The sequence below is a fragment of the Felis catus genome, chromosome F2 (assembly GCF_018350175.1).
Source record: "Felis catus isolate Fca126 chromosome F2, F.catus_Fca126_mat1.0, whole genome shotgun sequence".
Lineage (NCBI taxonomy): Eukaryota > Metazoa > Chordata > Mammalia > Carnivora > Felidae > Felis > Felis catus.
This window is the reverse complement of record NC_058385.1, coordinates 51604229-51630234: the sequence shown is the minus strand read 5'-3', so window position 1 is coordinate 51630234 and position 26006 is coordinate 51604229. Positions and strand designations below refer to the sequence as shown.

General features: G+C 36.9%; 1 protein-coding gene across 2 annotated transcripts in view; it reads right to left on the bottom strand.

The window, feature by feature from the left end:
* Positions 1 to 26006, bottom strand: part of OXR1 (oxidation resistance 1) — a 453716-nt gene that overhangs the window by 315665 nt on the left and 112045 nt on the right. The window contains exon 1 of one of the 2 annotated variants that reach the window (XM_019823028.3): positions 5756 to 5772. The exons of the other annotated variant lie outside the window; for it this stretch is intronic. Within the exon in view, the coding sequence (XP_019678587.2) occupies positions 5756 to 5757 (2 nt within the window). The 5' untranslated portion in view covers positions 5758 to 5772. Of the gene's footprint in view, positions 1 to 5755; positions 5773 to 26006 lie in introns of those variants that run through there. 2 annotated transcript variants of the gene reach the window in all.

Below are 26006 nucleotides of genomic sequence, written 5' to 3'. Positions count from 1 at the left end.
TGAGAACACTTTTCAAATATTAATACCTTCACTGGCCACACTAGTTATGGTGTGGTATCTTACTAAAATACTTTAAGCTATATACATATACCATTTTTACTACCAAATACCAGTAAACATAATTATTTTAATGAGTATAAAGATTTAGGAGTAAGTAATTTTATAAGAGTTTCCACATATTAATGGTTTATAGTGATTTTAAATTGCAGCTAATTTACTTGTTTACATAAACTCCAAAATAACTTCTTTATTGGAACTAAGCTTAAAGTAAAATGATCTATTAGTAAACCAGTGAGGAATGCTACATTTCTCAGATATAAGGAACCTTACAAGAAAGATATATTCTTCATGCCCTTAGAGAGTACAGATAAATGTTAAAACATAAATTTTACAAATTAACAAATAAAGATATATGACCTCTATTTCAGAATCAATTTTACAATGTGTTATATCTTCAAAAGGAAAGCAATTTAAAACTGTCAAATTTGCTTCAGTATGGCATTCTTATATATAAAATTCCTCTCATAGTGCTACCATATATATTTTTCCTTTCCGTTAGATCATTCTGCTAAATTCATATACATTCATATTTAAAGGTATTTTTTAAACACAAGTGATTTCCCCCCCTTCACGTAAAAATGCTTTCCTTCTTTTCCACCCCAGAGAGTTAAATATCATAGGCTGCTGATGTTCTGAGAGCTCACTTTTAACCCTTTAACCTTGGAGGGGCATCTGGGTGGCTCAGTCGGTTAAGGTACAGCTTCAGCACAGGTCATGATCTCAAGGTTCGTGGGTTCAAGCCCTGTGTTGGGCTCTGTGCTGACAGCTCAGAACCTGGAGCCTGCTTCAGATTCTGTCTCCCTCTCTCTCTGCCCCTCCCCCACTTGCGCTCTGTGTCTTTGAAAAATAAATGTTAAAAAAAAAAAAGAAGAAGATTGGAACATTATGTACATGCTTATCCAGATGAGTTGTATTCTTTCTGGAAAAAAAAAAAGAGCTTAGTATAAGGTTTGATTTGCATTCTGATTTCCACAGTGTTTTGAGTTATGTCTAATTCCATAAAATGAAATTAATCTTTCAGTTCAGACTATTGCAGTGGGACTAACAAATAAAAAGTCTAGATTATTTATAAAATCCATTGAAATACTTCCCAAATAAGAAACAAAGAACAAGAGGGTGGCTAAGAAGTTGTCCTCCAACAATGCAGCAATCCAGATAGACAGCAGAGCTGCACCACAGGCTGTCCCGCTGCAGCCCCACAAAGGGAGTGGGACATGATGTAGAAGAACAAGTCTCCTCACAGGCCCCATGGATTCCAGCTCCCCATGCCTCTCGCCATATAATGAGCTCATCAGTCATCTATTTAGCTTTCGAGCCAACAGGCTATTGACTGGATCCGGACTCCAGGGACTGAAATGTTCTTGGATCTCTTCAGACAGACTCACCATGTGACATCGATCAAGCCAATCAATACACCACTTGGCTCTTCGAAGTTCTCTATGTGCAAATAGAGGATAAGCAACAGCCTGCAATGCACCTGCCCCACAGTATGTTAGATGACTGAATGGGCACATCCTTTACAGTCAACGTGAGTTCTGATGAAGGGAGATGCTTGGTTAGGATAAGATACATTTTCTCATCCAGAGCATTCAGAATGACTGAAGTCATAGTTCACTATTCCTCACAAAGCTTCTGTGCTTCCCTTTCCCAAAATGTCAGCTGCAACCATGTGACAGATAAATGCAACCAATGTCAATGGAGGCAGCAGTGTCTTTGGTGACAAATATAGGAGTGGAATATTTTACTTATTACATTTTCCTGATAATGGTGCTGTATTTTTAATGGTTGTGAGTTTTGGGTATCAGCATTTTTCCAAAATTAAAAAGGATTTATGTTCTGAGGACTAATATATTACATGTTCATTATAAAGTGTTTTTTTTTTATTATACAAAAGAGTATGAAGTAAAACAATGACTATGAATCCCATTACCCACAGATAACCACTGTCAACATCTGGGTGACTCGTGTAGATATCTTTGTGGATATACACACACAATTCATATACATATATGTACATATCTGTATATACATTTAAAATCACATCTACCTATCAGCCTACATAAGTACATGCTATTTTACATCCTATTTTTTTTCTAGTTGTTGTAGACATTTATTCCTCTTGCAAAAATAAGTAGGTTAACAGGATGGTTTTCTATGGCTACTGCATTCTGCTCCAAAGCAAGGATAAACACTATTTTACTAATCTCCACTACTCTAATATTTTTCTTAAATCATTCCAAAAAACAAAGCACCATCAACAGAAAGAAACTTTGGCACCATTTCAAAGGACCAGACATTTTGTTGTGAACAAAGGGCCAGGAAATGACAGACACTATAAGATAGAGAAGAACATTAAATATATTAAAAATGGTGAGAGTAGATAAGCATATTAGTATACTTTCAAATGAGTCATGTATATCTTATTTTTATACAAATGTACATATTGAGTTCATTTACAAGATAAAATTAAATTAAATGTTACAAAATCCCAAATTTGTAGATTTAAGAACAGAAATTTTGATAAACGAGCTTATTGGCCTTAAGACACATATGAAATTTACTTAGACTATTAGGTGTTTTCTGATCATGCTTGAAATGAATGAATTTCCTCAGGCCAGTGTCTAAGGTGGGAAATAATTAGTTCCTGAGAACAGGACTATACATAATATACTGTAATCAATCTTACTCAGATCTGAGCGATACATCTACAATTGTAAGAAGTGTGATATTTAAAAACTTACATCATCCACTCCTAAAGATATCACTTGTATTTTCTTGTGTAATAAAAATATTTTATTTCAAATTGATAAAAAAATAGTTAAAAAATATATAGACACACACATACACACATATATACAAAAGAAGTGTGCATTCTCTCTGGCCCAATTATTTAGATTATTTGCACAATCCTGTCATATTTGCATAACAGCAGAGTTCCAAATGCTAACATCAATGGAATACTTAATACATGACAGCCACCATGTTAGGTACATAGTGTAAATTATTATAATCCTCCAATGTTCTTATGATGTAGAGACTACTATTGCCATTTTTCAGATGCAGTCACACAGCTGAGATAAGGCAGAAGTGAAACTCACAGTTCAAAATACATATATTAAGTATAAAACATGAAAAATGATTTATTTGGCACACAAAAAATCTATGTGATGTCTAATAGTCCTGTAAGTCTTTTTATAACACTCTCCCTTCATATGCATCAATCTGGTTTCTTTGCAATGTTAATGAACATTTTTTAAGAGAAAACTTGTTAAATCCTGAGTAAGGCCCCTACCAAGTCTTACCAGCATCAAATGGCTAAGTCACTCAGGAGAATAAAATCTTCAAAAGCTGCTACTTTTGGTTTAAATCTGGAGATAAGAAGTAGCTAAATAAGTAGCACTTTGTCCCAAGGTGTAAACATTACTTAAAAAATAGCAGACCAGAAGGAGGAGACTGCAAAGGAGCGCTGGTCAAATTTATGCATTCCCACCATCCTTTGTGCAATCTTCAATGCACTGGGTCCTATGCTTGCCATGCACTATGGTAATCACCTTGTTTGCATTAACTCATTGAAAATTTATAACCTTAAAAGCAGGTACTCTGATTATCCTTCTTAAATAGATACTAGGACCCTAATTCCATATGTATTCCCAAAGTGCCTATAAAGTCTAAAATGAAAAAACCACCATTTTTAACCAAACAACCTTTTCTTCCTTCAAAGAAATGGCAATGGGGAGCCACAGTAATTAGCCTCCTGGTCAAGAATTTAGCATCCAATTAATTTTCAATTGTAGCTTTAAATCACAACAAATAAATCTTAGTGACACCTGATTTTGTGTGTTAACAAAAACACCTTCAGGATATGCTCCAGCTTTATCCATTACCAGTCCTCTTGGTGTTCATACTGACTTAGCAGCAATCTGATGTCACCATTCTCACTTATACCCAGGCCCATTTATATTGTTATAACCATCTCTCCCGCTTTTTCATCTTTACGTTTTTCCTTTTTTAAATGTATTATGACTCAGATAAAAGGTGATCTCCTCTAACAAGGCATTCTCCAACCCTGAAGTTGCCTCCCTCCTATACCTAGAGCAATCCCAACACTTACAGGTTATATTGTAATTATCTGGCTATTTGTCTATAAGCTTTTTAAGAGAGGGGCCCACATTCTGTTTACCTGGAAAAATATTTAGGAGTTTCTCATAATCTGTTGAGTGAATGAAAACTCAAGCAAGATTGTTCTAAAAAAGGAAAACTTCGGAGCTATGGAACAGCTATTTGAAGGTAACACGTTGAGCCAGGTGCCACACTACACTCCCAATGTATAACCGTGTCCTCCAGGGACATACAATCTACTTAAGGGGAAAGGCAAACAAACTTACATCAGATAATAAGTAAAATTACCTAAATCCAAAATGATATTGGAATTCTAACAAGGGAGAAAAAATTTCTGACTATGGAAGTGGTAAAGTGAAAACAGAACGAATTACCAGAATATATCAAGAGAATGTATTTTGTAAGAAACTTAATTACACAATATTTTTTTGTTCACCCGGACTGTTCCAGGAAGAAAGCAATATGATAAATATCTATCCCTTCTTCTATATACACATATACATATTTTCTCTCTCTCTTGCCCCCGCATGCTTGCACGTAAGTATGCATATGGGTGATCACACACACACTCACACATTTCTTAAAATAATTAAAAGATACAGGATCTTATGTATCCTACTCTCTAAATTAAAAAAAAAAATCTTGGTTACTAGAACTGAAATTTGAATGCTGTCTTGCAGTCAACATCAGCTATTAAGTCAAACTGCGGATAACTTAATGATATCTCCCCTTTTGGCAAAGTATGTTAATACCAATAAAGGATGGTGAAGTCTTATTACAAGGAATGAGACAGATAGCAATAGGTTTTAGGCCTACTGAAAAACCATAAAAATGCACTGAATATATACAAAGAAGAGAGGTTTTTAAAATGGTGACAAATTATGATACTGTTAAGGCATTTTAACAGTGTGCCACTGTAGAGTCCAATAAAGGAAATCAGGTCTGAGAAGACATGTCACCTGTCACTTCAGATATTTGTTTACATTTCCAGGAGTTTCTACTCTGTTATAAAGGATGACTCAGATGAAATCCAGGCCATCATTCCTCATGGTAATTGGTTTGCTAATTCTGCAGCACAGCTTTTGGCTTCTGCTCAGCAGTTGGCCTAAGGTTATAAACTGTACTATTTATTAAGCCTTATTAAGACTGCTGTCAGCTGTAATCATATTGCTCCTCTACACAAAACCTTCAGTGGCTCCCTGCTGTTTTCCTAATTAAGTCCATACTCCTTATCTTGGCATTTAAAAGTCCTTTACAATATGTTTCTAAACTTCCTCTCTGTTCTGTATTCTCACCACTCCTCCAAAGGCTGTTGTGATCTGATCAACTGAACTATTTCGTGTTTCTCGAACACTCTTTCTGATATCCACCCTTACTAATGTGGTTCTGAGCAGAATGTTCTTTCTGCTTCCCATTTTTAACACCCCATTCCCACCCATCCACTGGTTTGCCACATCAGGAGCTTCCCAGGTAAAATGTGAAATCGGCCTCCGCATACAGAGGTCAGGGAGAGCCTGAAGAAAGGCAGGTCACTCCAGACTGGTAGGTGGTAGATGTAATAAACAAGGTAACTTACATTTCAGGCTTGTCTTGAGCAGCTGCAAGATGAGTAGATCTCTGCACCTGCCCACCAGAATCTTTAAAAAAAGGTTTATAAGAGGCATTAACTGGGTTCAGTCACATATACTGTACAGATGGTCTCAGCAACACATTACTATCTCAAAGCTGTACCCTTGGGGAAGCTTCTAGCATTGGGAAGGTAAGTGGAATGCACATTCCAAGAACAGGTGAGGGGCTGAGGAGCTTCCAACTGCCCAGGGCCCTGCTCAGGGGTCAACAGGTGGCCATGTTCTCATGATGACCTCCTACATTACCATCTCTCTATGTGACTAGAATTACCACGCTTTCTTGATGTATCTCAAAAATACCCTATTAAAGAATTTAAAGTGGTATGAGGGAGAAAAATATCAAGTTTGAGTGACATAGATTTAATTCTGAATTCTAATTTTTTTTCTCTTTGCTGATGACCTTGAGTATGTTAAATGAGATCACAATGTAATGATCGTGTCATAGTGTCTGGCATATGATAGGAAATCAATATACACTGGCTTCCCTTTCCCTAACTTCTCCAGTTCAACATGGTCTCTTCTCTCTTTGAATTACATACAACATAAAACATTACAACTGTGTCACCTGGGAGTCACACATGATCTCTTAGGACTTGTCACTTAGGAAATATTTGTCCTTTCATCAGTGATAAATCACTGACAGCACATTTACAAACCAAACACAGAAAAATCAATGCCACAAAGAAAAATCCCACATACCATAAATTAGTTCATCAAACTCCGAAATTTACCATGGCTTCTTAGCTCCTTATTAGGACTAAAAATTATTATTGGTTAAGAAGGAAAAAAAGGACACTGCAGTACAAATGACAAAATTATTGTAAGATATTCAATTAAAAGTAGATCTAGCATTAGCTGTATTTTAACCCTATTTTGTAATTTACAATATATTAACTACTATATACACTGAGAACTGGGTCTGCTTTAAACACTAGAAAACATCCAATAAAGACTATTTTCCACATAGCATGGAGTTAAAATAAAATTTAATTATTGACCCTTAACCAACCTGTTAAAATGCATTTCAGTTTTACTAAAAATCTGTCTTGATTAGCACTTATTCAGTTTATAATTATGCTTAATGACCACTAACTATATCTAGGCTACCTTACAATTCTGAAGATATTAGAGTCTTAAGCTTGACAGACTGATGTCTTTCTAAAAATATTAGTGCATACTAATTAATAAATCACAGGAAGTATTGGAAGGGTTAGTTAATTTTGAGAGGAGTGCATGGAGACTACAGTAGAATTCTTAGGGTCTGGTACCTGCATGTGCACTGAATACATGTTTTGGCCCAATATCAAATGACCATCTATTCAAAAGCAGTGTTAGATCAAAGTCAAAGACAAAACCGGATATTGTTATAGAATGAATATACTAAAAACAGGCTTTGTATATGATGAATATAGCAGATTAGTAACAACTCTAGAAAAATAATGCATATATTTTTAAAACCTTTAAATGAAGGCAAAGCTGAGCTTTGTCTAAGACAAACTTTTCTTTGGTTATTTGCCAAAAAATGTTCTAAGTCAGTTACAGACAACTAAATGGATTCCCTGGCAAGCAATGAAAACTCATATAGTATTTACCAACAATAGCTTTTAAAATAGCAAGTTATCATCTATTACTAAATTTCTATAACATGAGTGTTCCCTTTATGGGAAATAAAAACTAATAAGAATATAGAAGAAATGTACACATTATTATCCTGCAATGAAATATGTATCTTTTTAAAAGGAAAATAATTTATCTGATTACATAAAGGGTACATATTTATTATAAAACTTTTGGAAAATATAGAAAAACACCAAAAGAAAAGAAAAATCACCCCAAATACATACATGAATTATATGTATTTGCTCAGCTAACCAATAAAAATAGAGGCTCACATTGCCTGACTTAATTCTTAACATAATTCTATTTCAGGTCACAGTTTTGGATCTAAAAGTTCTTGACTCCCTGTGTACTTCACCTTGAAAAATGATTATATTTGTTCAGGAATTTTCCAAGCCAAAATAAATTAGATTATGGAAACGAATAAAAACATTTATGGGGGGGGGGTTGCCTAGGTGGCTCAGTCAGTTGGACATTCAGCTTTGGCTTAGGTCATGATCTCATGGTTCCTGAGTTCAAGCCCCATGTCGGGCTCTGTACTGACAGCTCAGAGCCGGGAACCTATTTCAGATTCTGGGTATCTCTCTCTCTCTCTCTCTCTCTCTCTCTCTCTCTCTCTGCCCCTCCCCAGCTTGCACTCTGTCTCTCTCTCTCTCTCTCCTTCAAAAATAAATAAACATTAAAAAAAAATTTATGTAGGAATTGCTCACAGCCCAAAGGTCTGTTTGGTTCTTGATGCTGAAAGCTTCACACTGTTATGTATGGTGGTAATTTTAAAGAAGTCTGGTGATAGTCTCCAAGGTTTGACTTTAAAAGCTTTCATATATACGGCTCAGTCTGAGAGATGAGATGCAGCTCACCTTCTGTCTCAGGGCCACATTTTCCCCATCCTAGCATTTGAAGGGCAGGTTGCCTATTGGGATTCTTAGGACTGATTTTTATGCCACTGGCTATGGCTGAGGAAATTTCCTGAGAGACACAAAAAGCCTGGAACAGTCTGATACGGTCAAGAGTGAACGCTGTCAGAAAAAAAATCTAGGCTCAAATGCTAGAATTAGTAGCTCACAAGAATTGTGAGAATTACTTAATAGCAATAATAATAAAAACACATAACACTTGAGTGTTTAATATTAATACATATTGAAAATACAATATGAATTTTATATGCATTTTCACATTCAATCCTCAAAATAATCCTTGTCAAGCAGGCCCTGCTTTTCTCTCCATTTTATTGCTGAGAAACTGAGGGTAAGAAAAGTAAAACATCACAGAGCTGGTGAGTAGCAGATTCGTGACTAGGTCCTAAGCAGTTTAACTGCAAAGTGTTTGATTCCTATGATGCTACAGTAATACATTATATGCTCAGCGCTTTTACAGTCCAGCACTTTTGCTGTCCTGTACGTGACGGGGCCACTTGGGTGTCACCATGCATAAGATGATGTATTTTAATCATAAAGGATAAAAGGTAGATGTGGCCTGAAGCCTTAAACTCTCCAGACGCTAAAAGGCCGTAGTTCTAAGATTCAAAGAGTTGTACAGAAATCAAGGACCCCTGGATAAGCAAAGTCTTACTACTGCATTATGAATATTTACAAAAAGCGTGCAAACAACATATATGTACTACTGAGCACAAATCTGCATTAGGGACAGGGGATAAAATGGAGAGTAAGGAACCCTCTCTTGCAGAAAGTTCATATAGGAAAGAAAGCATAATTTGTATGTCTCCCTTATGACACCAAGGGCTTCTTGAATGAATGAGATATGTCTTTCACACTTTTGTGCCTTCACAATATAGTACATAGCAGATACCCCCTTGATAAAAATCCACATGTTTAACCTGGCCTAAAGTAGTGTGCATGATCTTGCCTTGCCTCGTACCACTCCACTCTCTTCCCTCACTCTGTATCATCCTTGAAGACATCAGCACTTCCCCAACCTAGGAAGTTTGCCCACATGCAGGTTTCAGCTTAAGTACCATTTTCATAAAGAAATCCCTCTTCTGTACACTAGATCAAATTTCCCTATAAATCATTCCCATCTCATAAGATACTTTTCCTTCCTAACACTTAATTACAAATACAATTAAATACTTATTTTTGTAATTAATTGTACACGGGCAGAAACAGTACAGGTCTTATTTGGTGTTATAATCCCAGCATCTAACGTAGTATCTAATACATGGAGGTACTCAATAACAATTTGTTAAATGAATAAATGAGTGAAGAAGTAGATGAATAAGTATTTCTGAACAAATGAATAATTTTTAGAAGACACATATAATCATACAATCATTTCTGGAAGATACAGATGCAAGAGAAGCAGATAAATCCTGAGAAGCTTAGGGGCTAGTACAACAGAGAGTCATTAGAAATTATTGCTGTTTTCTCTGAGACATTCATTTTATTTATTTATTTTTCATTTTTTTAATGTTTATTTATTTTTGACACAGAGAGACACAGCATGAGCGGGAGAAGGGCAGAGAGAGAGAATTTGAAGCAGGCTCCAGGCTCTGAGCTGTCAACACAGAGTCCGACATGGGACTTGAACCCACGAACCGCGAACTCATGACCTGAGCAAAAGTTGGACGCTTAACGGACTGAGCCACCCAGGCACCCCTGAGACTTTCACTATAGAGTTGGTTGTTATACACACTCCATCACTCTTCTTTTGCTTATACCAATCAGTCATCCATATAAAGATTTTTTTTTTGAGCTACACCCTATGTTAGTTCACTCACGTCCTAGGGTTTTCAAGTTAGAGGCTTTGACTATCTTTTTGCTATGCTTATAAACTGTCGTGACTTCTCTTGGCTCAGCACTCATTTTCAGGAATTACCTTAAAATTAATTCAGTGTTCAGGAGGCCAAGGACCCTTTGGAAGGCTCAGGCTCTTTTTGAAAGAAGACTCTGGATTGATTTTGTGCTAATGAATTGATTTATTGAATAAAGAGTCACATCTTTCTTCTAGGGATATCACTAAGAGCCAACATCTACCATACTCCACATACAAAAGAAACTTAATAATCATTGGATTTGATTAGAAAAGCAAGAAAGTAACAGGATCCTTCACTTCCAAGCTAAATCAACTCAGTTCTCTTCTTTGACAAGTTCTCTTCACTGACAAATGGAATATCAAAGCTGAACAGATGTTTAGAGTACCAAAACCATAATTCAGTCAAAAGTTACATTTTATTAATTCTTTTCCCTCTAGAAATAAGACCAAGTACAAATACAAACTCAAGACTTTTTCAGTCATCTAGACCTTAGATTATTACTGAAAAAATAGGAAATTATATGCTCATCACCAGTTTTGGGATTGACATTTTATCAGTGGTTTTAAAAAGTTCGTGTGTGTGTGTGTGTGTGTGTGTGTGTGTGTGTGTGTGTGTATCTCAGATAGGTATTTAAAAAAAAAAATCAATCCCAATAAATCAAAGAAGAAACTCTTCACTTTGCTACTAAGATGAGACCTTCCCCTATAACTCTCCCAGGCAAAACATTTGTAAGATGACCCTTTGAGAAAGGAGTGGTATTAAGAAGTATATTTAAAAAAATCTAATTCACTAAACTCATTTTAAAGAGTTTAGTTTTTTTATATAAGTTATTTTATATAAGAAAAGAAAGCCTATCTAATTGTTTTTCTATCATTAAGCCCAACTGTAACTAAATCCTTCATAGAGTGCAACTGTATCATCTTGCTATATAAAGCTAGTGAGTGAATCACAAATATTCTTAAATATTTTCAGGAAGTTGTGGATTAATTTTCATGAATGTAATTCCTCTGAGCTTTACTTAGAGTTACTCTAAGTGTCACAAATTCTGGTTCATTAGTTTTACAATTCCATTGGCTTTGTGTACCGAGTACATTTAAAAGTCAAGTATTTCTTATAGAAGATGAAACAAAGAAATTGTTTTCTGAATTTTAATCATTCCTTCTCAGGCCAAACTGTATAATCATTTCCTAAGAATTAAACAGTATGGACAAGAAAAAGTAGCTATACCAAATATAAATAAATAAATAAATAAATAATTTCTGTTGTGTTCAATAGTAAAATCACCTTTCTTTTATTTTTTTTGACAAAAGCCCATCATGCTCCTAATTTCTCTGCTTTTGCGAAATTGATTCCCAGAAGCGATTCTGGAAAAGCTAATAATCATAGGGAAAAGTGATAGATGATCATTTCCCCCCCTCCATGTGTAGCCAGAATATAAGCATTATTGTATGCTTGAAGCATACCAGGCACTGGAAAGAAAAGCTCAAGAGGTTCATAGTCTAGAGGAGGAAATAAAATATCACACGATAAATACCATTCCAGTGACAGAATCTTTTCCTGTATGATCTCTTGGTTAAATCCCTCTTGATAGGCCAACTGGCTCTTACTGCTCCCCCATCGGCCTGCACAAACACCTGACCACAGAAGAAATTAGCTTTCTTCCAGAAAGCTAATGGGATTATCCTATTTTAAGTGCCATCTGTTTTTCTCAAACAAGGCTTACTGATACCTGTGTGTTCCCTGCCCAGAGAAGAGCAAAAATTGAAAAATACGTAAAATTAAGTTGCTGGATTAAAACTGTCATTAAAGAACAGAGAAGGATCTGTCCACTGAACTTGCCAACAGTGAGATAATAGTAATTTTCTCTGATCAGAGCCCTATATTCTACTCCAAGAGAGAAGATAAAGGAACAGAACTATGGCTTAATCTCTCTCCTTGAAGCAGTAAGAAAAACCCTGTGTATCCAAAACCTTCCAGAAGAGGGGGCCCAGAACAGAAGAAGGAGGAACAAGGGGAGGAGGAGGAGGAGGAGGAGGAGGAGGAGGAGGAGGAAGAGGAGGAGGAGGAGGAGGAGGAGGAGGAGGAGGAGGAGGAGGAAGAAGGGGGGGAGGAGGAGGAGGAGGAAGAAGGGGAGGAGGAGGAGGAGGAGGAAGAAGGGGAGGAGGAGGGGGGGAGGAGGAGGAGGAAAAGTCTTACCAACAAGGAACTGATATTTATGTGAATCATATTTGGATATGATTGAATATACTTTTAGATTTAAAAAATTGAAAGGGTAGTAAAAACTAACAATGAATTATTACATATCTTGATGTCTTGAAATGCTCATCTTATTGCTTATTTCTTTTTGATTAATTAATTAATAATTAAAGTTTCTAGTTTTTATTTAAATTCCTGTTAACATATAGTATCATATTAGTTTCAGGAGTAGAATTTAGTGATTCATCACTTACATATAACCTTCAGTGCTCATCACAAGTGCCCTCCTTAATGCCCATCCCCCCATTTAACCCATCCCCCTAACCACCTCCTCTCCAGCAACCCTCAGTTTGTTCTCTATAGTTAAGAGTCTGCTTTACGGTTTGACTTTCTCTTTTTTCCTTCCATGTTCATCTATTTCATTTCTTAAATTCCGACCTCTTACACTGTTGGTAGTAGTGCAAACTGGCGCAGCCACTCTGGAAAACAGTATGAAGTTTCCTCAAAATAGAACTAAGCTAAAAATAGAACTGCTTTATGATCCAGCAATTGCACTACTATTTACACAAAAGATACAAATTACTGGCTTGAAGGGATACATACACCCTGATGTTTATAGCAGCACTGTCAACAATAGCCAAATGATGGAAAGAGCCCAAGTATCCATTGATTGATGAATGGATACACACGCGCGCGCACACACACGCACACACACACACACACGCACACACACACACACACACACAAAACTGAATATTATTCAGCCATATAAAGAATGAAATCTTACCATTTGCAATGGCATGCATGGAGCTAGAGTATATTATGCTAAGAGAAATAAGTCAATCATAAAAAGACAAACACCATATGACCTATTGTTTATTTTAAAAGGATTAAAGGCACCTTGGTGGCTTGGTCAGTTAAGCATCTGACTCTTGATTTCGGCTCAGGTCATGATCTCACAGTTTGTGAGATCAAGCCTCAAGTTGGGCTCTGAGCTGACAGCGTGGAGCCTGCTTGGGATTTTCTCTCTCTCCCTCTCTCTGCCCCTCCCCTGCAAGTGTGCTATCTCTTTCAAAATACATAAATAAACTTAAAAAAATAAATAAAAGGACTAAAAGTAAGTCTATCCCAGAGAAAAGAACCATCTCCGGTGTTGTCAAACACCTAAGACAATGCTGTAATTCAAGGTTTCTCAAGAGCAACACTACTGACATTCTGGCCAGATAATTCCTTGTTGTGGAGGGGCTGTCTTGTGCATTACAGGATGTTTAGTAACATCACTGGTCTCTACGCACTAGATATTAGTAGCAACTTCAAGTCCTGTCAATCAAAAGTGTCTCCAGACATTTGCCACATGTCTCCTGAGAGGTAAAACCATCCCTTGGTTGAGATCCATGGCTATCACTGATGTGTAGTACCAGGTATAGTGGCAACATTGTTAATGGTACCTGGGACATTAGTGAAAGCATCCCAAACAACTGTGCTTGAGTTGAGCTGAGTCAAGGGTGAGCAAGAATTTGTTCAGAAGACCAAAATAACTCCCTTTCCCATGAGTAAATTTAACCAGAGATATCAAAATTGAGAACATTGAGGGTCCAAACTAGCCATTTCTGAGGCAATCAATTCCCCAAATCACACAGGCACAGTTGCTCTGCCGTATTCTCCTTTCTTCACCATAACGTGTTCTGGACACTTTACAATGTTGAAAGATGGTATAACAACATAATAAACAGTGATAGCACCTAAATCGCTAAGTAGCTATGTAATCTTGGGGAGTCGTCTAACTTTTGGAAGTTTCAGTACCAATGCCTATAAAATGAAGTTGTTCAGGGCGCCTGGGTGGCTCAGTCGGTTAAGCGGCCGACTTCGGCTCAGGTCATGATCTCGTGGTCCGTGAGTTCGAGCCCCGCGTCGGGCTCTGGGCTGATGGCTCAGAGCCCGGAGCCTGTTTCAGATTCTGTGTCTCCCTCTCTCTCTCTCTGACCCTCCCGCGTTCATGCTCTGTCTCTGTCTCAAAAATAAATAAACGTTAAAAAAAAATTTAAAAAAAAATGAAGGTGTTCAATTAGCTGATGACCTCCAATGCCCCTTCAAATTAAGAAATACTTTGATAAAACTTTCTTGTTTCTTGTAGTAGGCTCTCTGCTCATTAAAATGGACACGTTTCGTGTATATTGATTTTAAGTGGGCAGTAATCAAATAGCAGTTCTAATAAGTTAGGTACTGAAAACGGGTTAGTAATGCATGCTCAATTTTCATGCCCCTCGGCAAAAATTATTCATATCCAAAGAAGAAATAGCTCACCTTTTAGACAAATACCAGTATTACTGCATTGACAGTGAATTAAACTGCCCAAGATTGCATCTGTTTCAAAGAGGTACAACCTTGTCACGTCACAGATGTATATGTGTATCATATTAATATACTTGAACAATTCTGAAATGTTTCCACAAAGAGAGAAAGGGAAGAATTTAGTTCATTATATAAACCATTGTCTTCACATACTTTTTTTTAACAGACTATTTTTTGGGGCAATTTCTGATCCACAGCAAAACTGAGCAGAAAATACAGTTTCCATATACCCTCTCAACCTCATAAACACATAGTTTCCTCCACTGTCAACATCCCCCCACCAGAGTGGTACATTTGTTACAGTTGATAAACCTACACTGACACGTCATTATTACCCAAAGTCCATAGATTACATGAAGGTTTACTCGTGGTGGTGTACATTCTCTGTGTTTGGAAAAATGCATGACATCTACCTGTCATTAACAGTATCAGACAGAATAGTTTCACTGCCCTAAAAATCCTCTGTGCCTGCCTAGTCATCCTTCCCTCCCCCTTAACCTCTAGCAGCCAATGAATTTTTACTGTCCTCATAGTTCTGTCTTTTCCAGAACGCAGCCTTCAGCATGCAGCCTTTTCAAATTGGCTCCTTTCACTTAGTGATATGCATTAAAGTTTCCTCCACGACCTTCCATGGCTTGACACCTTATTTTTTTTAGTGCTGAATAATATTCCATGGCCTGGATGTACCACTGTTAACTTATCCACTCACCTACAAAAGGGCATTTTGGTTGCCCCCAAGTTTTGGCAATTATGAATAAAACTACTATAAACATCCATTTGCAGGATTTGAATAGATATCATCAGATACTTTTTAAAATGCAGTTTGATGTATATTAATAAGCAAAGCAGAAATGAATATCACAGCGTATCTTCTTGACTGAAAAGTCAGTCAAATTCTAGTAAGTAAACTTCTGATTTACATGTTTGAGTCAACTCAGCAGTCCTGTTAGACAGCCAGAAGCAACAGGTATCCTTATAGTAATAAGTAAACACTGTTCTCCAGGTTCTCACAGAAGTACAAAAGCAAGCAGTAAGGCAAGCAGACCCCAAGAGAAGATGAGATCACTGTAAGATCCAGGAAGAAAATCCCACATATGTTCTGGCCATACAAACTATAGATGCTTACCAGTTCCTTAGGAGGAATGGGAGACTGATTTCAGAATATGTTACATTTTTTTTTTTAGTTTGCTATACATGAACATACAGAGTAGAGTCTTTAATACAGTGTTTATTAATTTGTTGTTGTTATTGTTGTTCTGTTAAAGAACTCCTTTGATGTATCAATCGGGTGTTACTATAAAACAAACCACCCTGAAATGTACTGGCTAAAAACAACCACTTACTTAACTCATGACTCTGTGGGTCAATAATTCTAGCCGGTCTCGTGTTGCCTCAGTGGCTTCCCCCCCCCCCCCCCCCCATCTGCAACGTGGTTTTGCTTATCGTTTCTGTACTCTCTCACATACCCGTGCCTGTGTCTGGGACGACCACAATGACGCAGGCCCAGACCCTATTCTCTCACCCTCCAGCAGGTTAGCATGGTGTCCGGAGAGAGGTCATGAGTGGAAGCATGTGAAGGTCCTTGAAGGTTAGCCTCTGAACTTGCACAGTCACTTCTGTTCACTGAAGCCAAGTCATAAGGTCTTCTCAGATTCAAGGGAAGGGGAAATGGACCTCACAGTTTTGTTTGTTTGTTTGATAGAGAGAAAGCACATGTGCATGCGGGTGGGCCAGGGATAGGGGCAGAGGGGGAGCAAGAAAGGGGGAGGGAGAGAAAGAGAGAATCCCAAGCAATCTCCATGCTTAGTGCAGACCCCAACCCTGGGATCATGGCCTGAACTGAAATCAAGAGTCGGATGCTCAACTGAGTGAACCACCCAGGTGCCCCCAGATTTAACTGATGTGGAGAAGCTGAAAAGTCACCTCATGTAGGGCACGGATACAGGAAGAAATGAAGGATTTGGCCATGTTTGCTATCTGCCATATTGTGGTTGTTAGACTATCAGGACAACATTGTGGTTTAAACTTTGAGCTCTGGAAGTCAACCACCCAAGCTCAAATCCTTGCTTTGCCATTCATTGGCCAAGTAGCACTGCCCCCTCAAAACCTAAATCACCTTATTTGTAAAACGGAGATAATAATACTAACTACCTTATTAGTGTAATTATTAGTGGTAAGCACACTGCCTGGCACAAGAAAGCATTCAGTAAGTGTTTTCTCATTGTTTTTATTTTATTATCATTACCAACTCTTAAGAGAGAAGTTTAACTCACTCCAAGAAACAAAATTATTTGTCCAGTTTGGACAGAAAGAGATAAACTGCTTTCTCTTTCAAATAATTCATCTTTAAGTCATGTTTCTGAGTACATACAACGGGCAGAGGAGTTATTTCTGGTTAGATTTTATTTATATGATAATGAATGGCTTTTTCCAGTTTTCATTGACAAGAACAGAATCATCAAAGTTCTCATTTGCTAGATAGTTTTAAGTAAAAATATATTTAAATGTTTGACTTTCCATCTGTCTTTAACTTTTCACTTCCTTAAATTTACTTTCGCCATAATACATGCTAACACATTGAAATTTTTGAGTAGTAGCTACTAAGTGATTAAATTAAGAAATAAAAAGGATCATTTAATCCTCCAAAACATACACCCTACTTGTATCTATCTGTCAAAAATCCATTCAACAGGATCATGATAAGTTTGAGAATGCTTTATTTACATATCAAAATGAGATATTCTGTCTCTAAGAGTGATTCTGAGTGGAACCTTCTTATGGAGATATTTTATTATAGAATTTTCATTTCGTAATGCAACAAATTTAAATCTTATGCATTTTCCTATTCTAAAAAGGAAGATTCAGTATATCAGTCACTAAATTAATCTGCCAACTCTAGTTATAAAATCATAATACAAGACCAACTTGTGTTAATTTTGAAAATAAGTTTAAAAATGTTATTGTGAGGGGCGCCTGGGTAGCTCAGTCGGTTAAGCATCCAACTTCAGCTCAGGTCATGATCTCACAGTTCTTCAGTTCGAGACCCACATCGGGCTCTGTGCTGACAGCTCGGAGCCTGGAGCCTGTTCCAGATTCTGTCTCCCTCTCTCTCTTCCCCTCCTCTGCTCACACTCTGTCTCACCCTCTCTCTCAAAAATAAACATTAACTTTATTTTAAATGTTATTTGTGAATATTTTAATACTCTTATAAAAAGAGAAAACTGACTTAAAAGGAATATTTTTGTTACTGTTGGAGAAGTATTGGGATTCTTTCAGTCCAAAAATTTTTAATTCTATTTCATTCTCTTTTGAAGGTATTTTTTAGAAGGTATCCATAAAACCTGAATAAAACCCAGTTAGAATTTAACCTGATAGCTTAGTCATACATATGTAGAAAGTAGTTTTGGGGTGCCTAGGTGGCTCAGTCGGCTAAGCATCCAACTCTTGGTCTCAGTTCTGGTCATAATCTCAGTTTGTCAGTTTAAGCCCCGCATCAGGCTCTACAATGGCAGCGCAGAGCCTGCTTGAGATTCTGTCTCTCCCCTGCCCCCGCTCACACTTTCTCTCAAAATAAATAAGTAAATAATTAAATAGCTTTAAAAAAAAAGTAGTGTTATTCAACATGAACATGTTTTCCAGTCATTCAAAGGAAATCTCCTTTATTTACACCAGGAATATTTGGCATTTAATAAAAAGAACTTCTGAGTATGTACTATTCACACTTTGATGATGACATTAGGGGAAAGTAGGCAATATTCCTGATTTAAGGATGTTGCGGTATGTTTAGGAAGATGGAACGTGCACACGTTGATGATGGGGGTAAGTACAAATAACATAAATCTCAACGATCATTAAAATAGTGCAAACATGCAACTGCTAAGAGACGCAGAGTTAAAAAAATCAAAGTGGCCGGAAAGCTAATAATAATCAAGAATTGATTCAGAAAAAAAGTGAGTCTTGAAAGGGCAAAATACAGATTATTTGTGAGAAAAACTGAAGTGTACAGGGTATTGACAAAAATAGAACAGAATGAACACAACACATATCATTCCTTTATATAACTGCCTGGTAATGAATTTTCTTGATTAGCCAGAAACAAGGAGCCTTGAAACAAAGGAAAAATACATTGAGATTGAGATTTTTCTCCAGAACCCTATTTTATCACAGAGGGAACAAAGCACGGGAGTCCAGAGTTTGCAATCTGGAATCAGAACCAGACTGCCTGGGACCAAACCTGATTCTGCCACTCACTAGCTGTGTGACGTTGGGCAACATAATTTGATTTCTTTGTGCCTCCATTTCCTCATTTGTATAATAAGGATGACAATGGCAATTGCCTATATGCTAGACTGTGCTGTGTCAACCTGGCTGAGGCAGGAAGGGCATTTCCCAGAACCTCCATCCCTGTATTGTTCCGGATCACTCAGGTCAAATGAGAAACATGCCAGAGATGCACAGAGTGGAAGGAAAGCAGCAACGGCAACGTCTGAAAGTCACTGTGGTCAGACGTGATGATGGACAGATACAGAGATGCCTCAGTTCCAGCTTGTCCTGACTTTTCCTTACCCCCTGCCCAGCAATTCCTCCCTACTTGTAATGCCACTGACCAACGGCAGCCTCGGCCAGCAGGCACCTGACCGAACACCCACAGAGGTGGAAACTCCAAGAGGCCTCAGCTTGGCACAGACCTCCCCATGAGCTCCCCTACATGTTGTCACTTCAGTTGCTACACATACTTGGCTTCTAAGATTGACTGCCAGGTGACTTCCCTGATCCTCACATTTTTTATGGAACTTCACGTCTCCCGCTCCCCCCCCCCCCGCCCACAACTGCATAAGATCTAATTCCTACAAAAGACCCTGTATGCCATAATGCTTATTTTGACTGATCTCCTGAACAAATGTTGACTGACTGATACTCTTTCTCATAGAGTTTTGTGAGGATTACCTGGGTTAATACTCATAAAATGCTTAGAACAGTTTCTGGCATAGTCAATTCTTGTAAGTGCTTGTTAAAGAAAATAATCTCTAAGTCATTAAGTGTTAACCAAATGAGTAAGAAATAAAATCTCCAAAGAAAAACGATGACAAGGCACAGTACTTTCTGTGATATGTAACATTCTGGATAACTAGGGTATAGGTATTCTGACACATGGTGATACAGTGACTGATAAACAAATATAATAGCCAAATAAGAACTTCTGACAGAATAATAATAGATATTATCTGTTGAGTGTGTTCTATGTGCAGGTTCTGTTCTAAGTCTTTTACACAGGCTATTTCACATAATTTTGACAAACATCCTGTGAGGTAGGTATTCTTCCCGCTGTTTTGTTGAGATTAGTGAAGAACATAAAATATCTGTAGTACTACAATGAGATACAGCTAAGAAGCCATGTATAAAAGAAATAACCCCCCATGCTTATAGTTACTATAGTTGGAAGGTGGGTCTAATAAGCTGGGAAACATAGGGTTTGATGTTCGTCTCAGTTTCTGTGTTAATCAAGTATGCTACAAGTTGTATCAGGCCTGGAAATCACATAACATACTAGGGATTCTGAGAGATTCTATTCTGTATAAAGACCATTGCTACTGACAGTTGCTCATGTTCTGTGGGCAAAGGAGGCTGCAAGTGACATGATACACACTTTGACACAGTGGAAAATTGGGGGTTCTGATATCCAGACAAATCTGCACATCTCCCCTAACTTTGTGCCCTCCTGCGTGATCCTGAGCAAATGCCTTCACAAGTCTGATCCTAATTTTCCTCAAGAGTAAAACAGATAATAACATCCTCTCAAAACGTTTGCAAAGGTTTATAAAGACCTGTTGATTTCCTAAATATTCTTGAAATGAGACATAAAGTTAGTGCAGAAATTGTATCTCATTTGAAATGTAGTAATACGAAAATTAGGCACTGAACTCACAGAGGATCATAGTAGGGATCAGGAGCACTTTCCAGCGCATTGAGAGAAAACACCTACCTGGCAGGCCAGGCCACAAAACTGGCAGACGTGTCTAACCACAGACATTTGATCATAATTGAAAATCCTGATAGCCTACGTAGTAAATAATAGAAAATTAAAGGATCTGTTTATATTTCCATTTCACAATTAGCTTGGATTGTGAGTAACTTGTTCTGCAAATGTTCTGCAAGAGGAGCGAACATTTTTAATAAATTTTCACTTGATAAACGAGCAACGTCTTGCAATGAGTAGTACGGGATGCCAAATGTCACATGATCACAACTGAGCCAATGGTTTTTGTTTCTCTCTCTTGCTGCAGGACTGTGGGTGATTGTCTCCCATGCTCGGATGCTCGGTCTCAGGCCATGGTGTTCGGCAGAAATCAGTGATTTTTCAGAATGTTGGAAGGCGCCCACAACTGGCACTGGTGTATTTTTTGCCACTTCAAAGCACCTATAGACAGTCCTTTGCTTTTCCATACAAAAGTAAGCTTAGGAATGCTTTGCTTCATTCTAGATCATTGGAGATACATTCCTTGTTAAAGGTGCACAAAAAGGAAAAGATTCTATTGAGCCAACAGATAGCAGTGATTCCGTTAGTGATAGTGAAAGTCGTCCTACACAATAACCCTGCTCTCTCTTGTCTCCCCCACACTAGCCACGAAGGTTTTCAAAGGTAAGTACAGGTTAATTTATTTTTCTTTATATTTTATATTTTACTATTTTGTATTATAATACAATACTATAATCATTTTCATATGAATATATTTCTTATTTTTTATGAATATAATTTATTGTCAGATTGACTTACATACAACACCCAGTGCTCATCCCAACAAGTACCTCCTCAATGTCCACCACACATTTTCCCCCTCCCCCAACCCCGTCCACTCTTAGTTTGTTCTCTGTATTTAATAGTCTCTTGTGGTTCGCCTCCCTCCCTCTCTGTTTGTATCTATTTTCTCCCCCTTCCCTTCCCCCATGGTCTTCTGTTCAGTTTCTCAAGATCCACATGTTTTTACTCATCTATGAATATTTTTCAGTTGTGGAACGAATCATCTGAGTTTCCATTATTTCTTATGGGGAAATTCACTTTGGTTATACAAGTCCTTTGGATTACAAGCATATTTCCAGAACAATTTATGCTTGCAAACCAAGGTTTTACTGTACTTAAAAAAAATCTATTCTGACTTCTTTAGTTATAAATCCCTACTAGCCAATAGAAGTGTATTTGCAATTTACCTCACATTTCACATCAGGACAACACTCAAACTCTCCTCTAGGAACATATAATCAAAACAGGCTTGTCTTACTTAGGATACAGAAAATTATACTTATTTGAAAGAATTATAAAAAGGATCGCAATTCATTAATTTTTATTGTTCCTCTCTGCTGTGGATATTAGCGGGGCGTTGTCAATTGGCAGCTGCGCACTCATACTCCTCTACGCACTCTGTTTCTCTACTTTGTGTTTCATGGCTACGTTACATAAGACATCACATATATTTGGAGTCCTAAAAAGAAATGATATAACTTATTTCATTTTTACTCCATTTTTAGTTGGGTGAGTTCATTCCCTTTTACATCAGCACCTGAATCAAATGAAATACTAGGAGAAGAAAAATAGGGTTTCTAATCACAGTCCTCATGAGTGTCTGATACTTCCGAAAAGCTTCTTTTTGGGATAGTGAAATGCTATTTTCAATAATGTTCATTAACAATTCACATATGTCACTGTAGCACCCTTTTCTGAATCATGAGTTTAAAAACTGATACACTGGATGAGGTAGATGCAGCAGATTATGAAGTCCAAAATGAGCTGTAACACTCATTTTTATTTCAATAGTTCCCAGCCAGGTAAACAGCCAGTAACTAGATGAAATAATGATGATGAAATGGGGATTGTTACTATCACAGCTGTATCATTAAATACAATAAAAAGTACAGAGACAGAGTCTTTTATATTTGCCAACTCTTTACTCATCTAATCCCCACATGAACACAATGAAGTGTACTAGGATAATTTTGGAATAATTGTATCAATGTCAGAGATGGGGAAACTGAGTCAGGGTTATTTAGGAGGCTTAATATCTAATTGGTAGTTGCTTTCACTTAAACTTCAAAACATTTTAGTATTTTTGGGTGACCTTTGAGGCACCAAAGTCATTATGGCAGGGGCCAATAAAGACAACAGGGACAAAGGTGAAACACAGTATTCCAATTTGAATGTGACTATTTAGTGAGGGAAGCATTAAACTGAAATATTAGAGAAAATGAGACAAAAGTTTCCCAGATATGCATGTACAGGGAATAATTTTAGAGAATACAAATCAGTGAAGCAGTGATGTATCGGCAGGGAAGAGAAGCTACGTTTACCCTCTTAGATACCTGTATTACAACTTAATTTTAAAATTCTGATTTAAAAATGGAGAGAGGAGACAACATTTTCCAAAAGATATCCAAGTGACCAAGAGGAACATGAAAATGTGCTCAACATCACTAATCATCGGAAATTTCAAACAAAACGATGACGAGGTATCGTCTCATGTTGTAAGAATGGCAATCATCAACAAGAGTTAGCAAGGATGTGGAGAAATGGGAACACTTTCCAGAGTTGGTGTTTATGGTTCAGCCGCAATGGACAACAGTATAGATGTGCCTCAAAAAACTAAAAGCAGAATTACCGTGCAACCTAGTAATCTTCCTTCTGGGTATATATACCAGGAAAATGAAAACAAGTTATGGAAGAGACATATGCACCCCCTTGCCTCTTTGTAACATTTCTCTGATAGCAATAAACCTGGTCCCCAGTATCTGAAATTTACATATACACATAATGCATATAATTTCGGAATTGCTAACAGGTACTCTTATGAAAAACAAATTTGCCAACTAGAATATAGTGCTCATATACAGTTCTTTTTGTTTCTGGCTTTATAATATCCAACCACAACAGCGTTTTTTAGTGTTATTTAGGTAAACTACTTTTTCCTTACTACCTTCTGTAAGGTCATGTCATATACTTACCAAAAAAGGGAAGATTTATTTGTCAGTCTGCATTCCATTCCACCCAAAGATCCCTTGATATCCTGGTTCATCTTTTTAAAAATGTACTTGCATGCACTGATGTTCACATTTGTGATACACATTTCTATGGACTTTGATAAATGCATGGAGTCATATATCCCCCACTCGAGTATGCAGAACAGTTCCATCACCTTAAGAATTCCCTTGTGCACCCCTTTTATTCAACCACTAATCCTTCCCCAAAGTCTTGGCAACCACTGATCTTTTCTCCATCCCTATGCTTTTTCCAGAATGTCAAACAAGGAGAATCATACAATATGTAGCTTCTTTAGTCTGGTTTCTTTTCCTTAATAAAACATGCTTAAGATTCATTTATGATGTCGCTAATGTCAACAGTTCCTTCATTTTTATTGACCAGTAGTGTTCCACTGTATAGCTATATGACATTGGCTTATCCATGCACCAGCTGAAATATAGAGCTTCCAATTTCCAGTGATTATGAAAAAAACTGTTATAAACATCCTCATACAGGTGTCTGTGTGAATATTGGTTTTAATTTCTCTTGAGTACTTACCTAGGAGTAGTGATTCTGGGTCATATGTCAAGCATATGATTTTAATTTTGTAAGCAATTGTTTTCTTCCACCTTTTCTTCCCCCATTTATGTAAGCCATAAACATGACCTTTTAAGTTGTCCTCTGATTTTAAAGATCTCCTATTTTAGAAGTAGCAACATGTCATGATTTGTAGGTGGCTATGTGTCACTTGTTAGAAATATGTTCCTTCCCTACTCAATTCTTAGAATAAAATATTGTGTCTCAAAATGCACTGTCATTGGTCATTTAATCATCTGATGGATAGTAAATCATTAGAATAATTATGGCCTGCTATTTTAGGTAGGGGTTTCATTAAAAAAAAAGATTTTCTACCATTTTCCTAAAATGTATATTCTACTAGTTTATGAAAACGTAGTTTATTTTTAAGTGTTTTAAATGTATTTTTGAGGGGGGGAGAGAGAGGCAGAGAGAGGGCAGAGAGAGAGGGAGACAAAGGATCCCAAGCAGGCTCTGTGAACCTGACGTGGGGCTCAAACTCATGAACCTAGAGCTGAAGTTGACATTTCACTGACTGAGCCACCCAGGCACCCCTTAAAATGTACTTTAAACTGAACTAGCTAAAAGTATCTAAAGAATATTCAAGTGATGTTTTTTTCCTTGGCTAATAATTTACTGTGGTTCTGATAGCATACAATATACAGGAATATGAAATCCCAATGATAACAATATATTATTCATATCAAGCACTTAGTATAATTTGATAGAAAAAACATATATATAAAGATAATTATATTGTTCTATAAATATATTGTTCTATGTATATATATATATAATTGACTATAATAGTTACATGTTTAAAGTTCCTACATTTCTTTTCTTTTCAAAGTTTCTATACCTCCATGCTATATTTCTGATCATAAATCTGAAATACAGCTATTTTTTCTTATCTTTTAATTAAGTTTTCAATTTTAATCCCAGTTTCAGGTGTTTAATATAATAATTTAGTAATTCCATACATCACCCACAGCTCATCATAACAAGTGTACTCCTCAACCCCCATCATGTATTTCACCCATCCTCGCACCCACCTCCCCTCTGGTAACCATCAGTTTGTTCTCTATAGCTGAATCTGTTTCTTGGTTTGCTTCTCTCTCTTTTTTTCCTTTGCTCATTTGTTTTGTTTCTGAAATTCCACATATGAGTGCAATCATATGGTATTTGTCTTTCTCTGACTGACTTGTTTCTCTTAGCATTATTGTCTCCAGCTCCATTCATGTTGCAAATGTCAAGATGTCATTCTTTTTATGGCTGAATAATATTCTATTTCATATATATACCACATACATAAAAATATAGCTATTTTTAATCCACCCTACATTATATATTTCATGACTCATGAACACTCTTAAGAAGAGGGAAGGTGGAATAAAGAAGTATCCCAATTTTTATTTTGGTAACATTTAAGTGTTAGAGATTTTCAAAGATTTAGATATAATATAGTCTTTCGTATCTATTGTTTTACATAGGTGTTTAAAAACAGATTATATAATATGTAATATGCACTTTTATAAAATTATACAAATTAGTAGTTTGAATGAAAAATCAAAGCACTGCTATGAGTTCGTGGCCAGATTATAATCCCTAACTGTATTGTGGGGCTAGCCAGGCCCAATTATGCTATAGTAAGATAAATAATGAATAATAATCCCAAGTA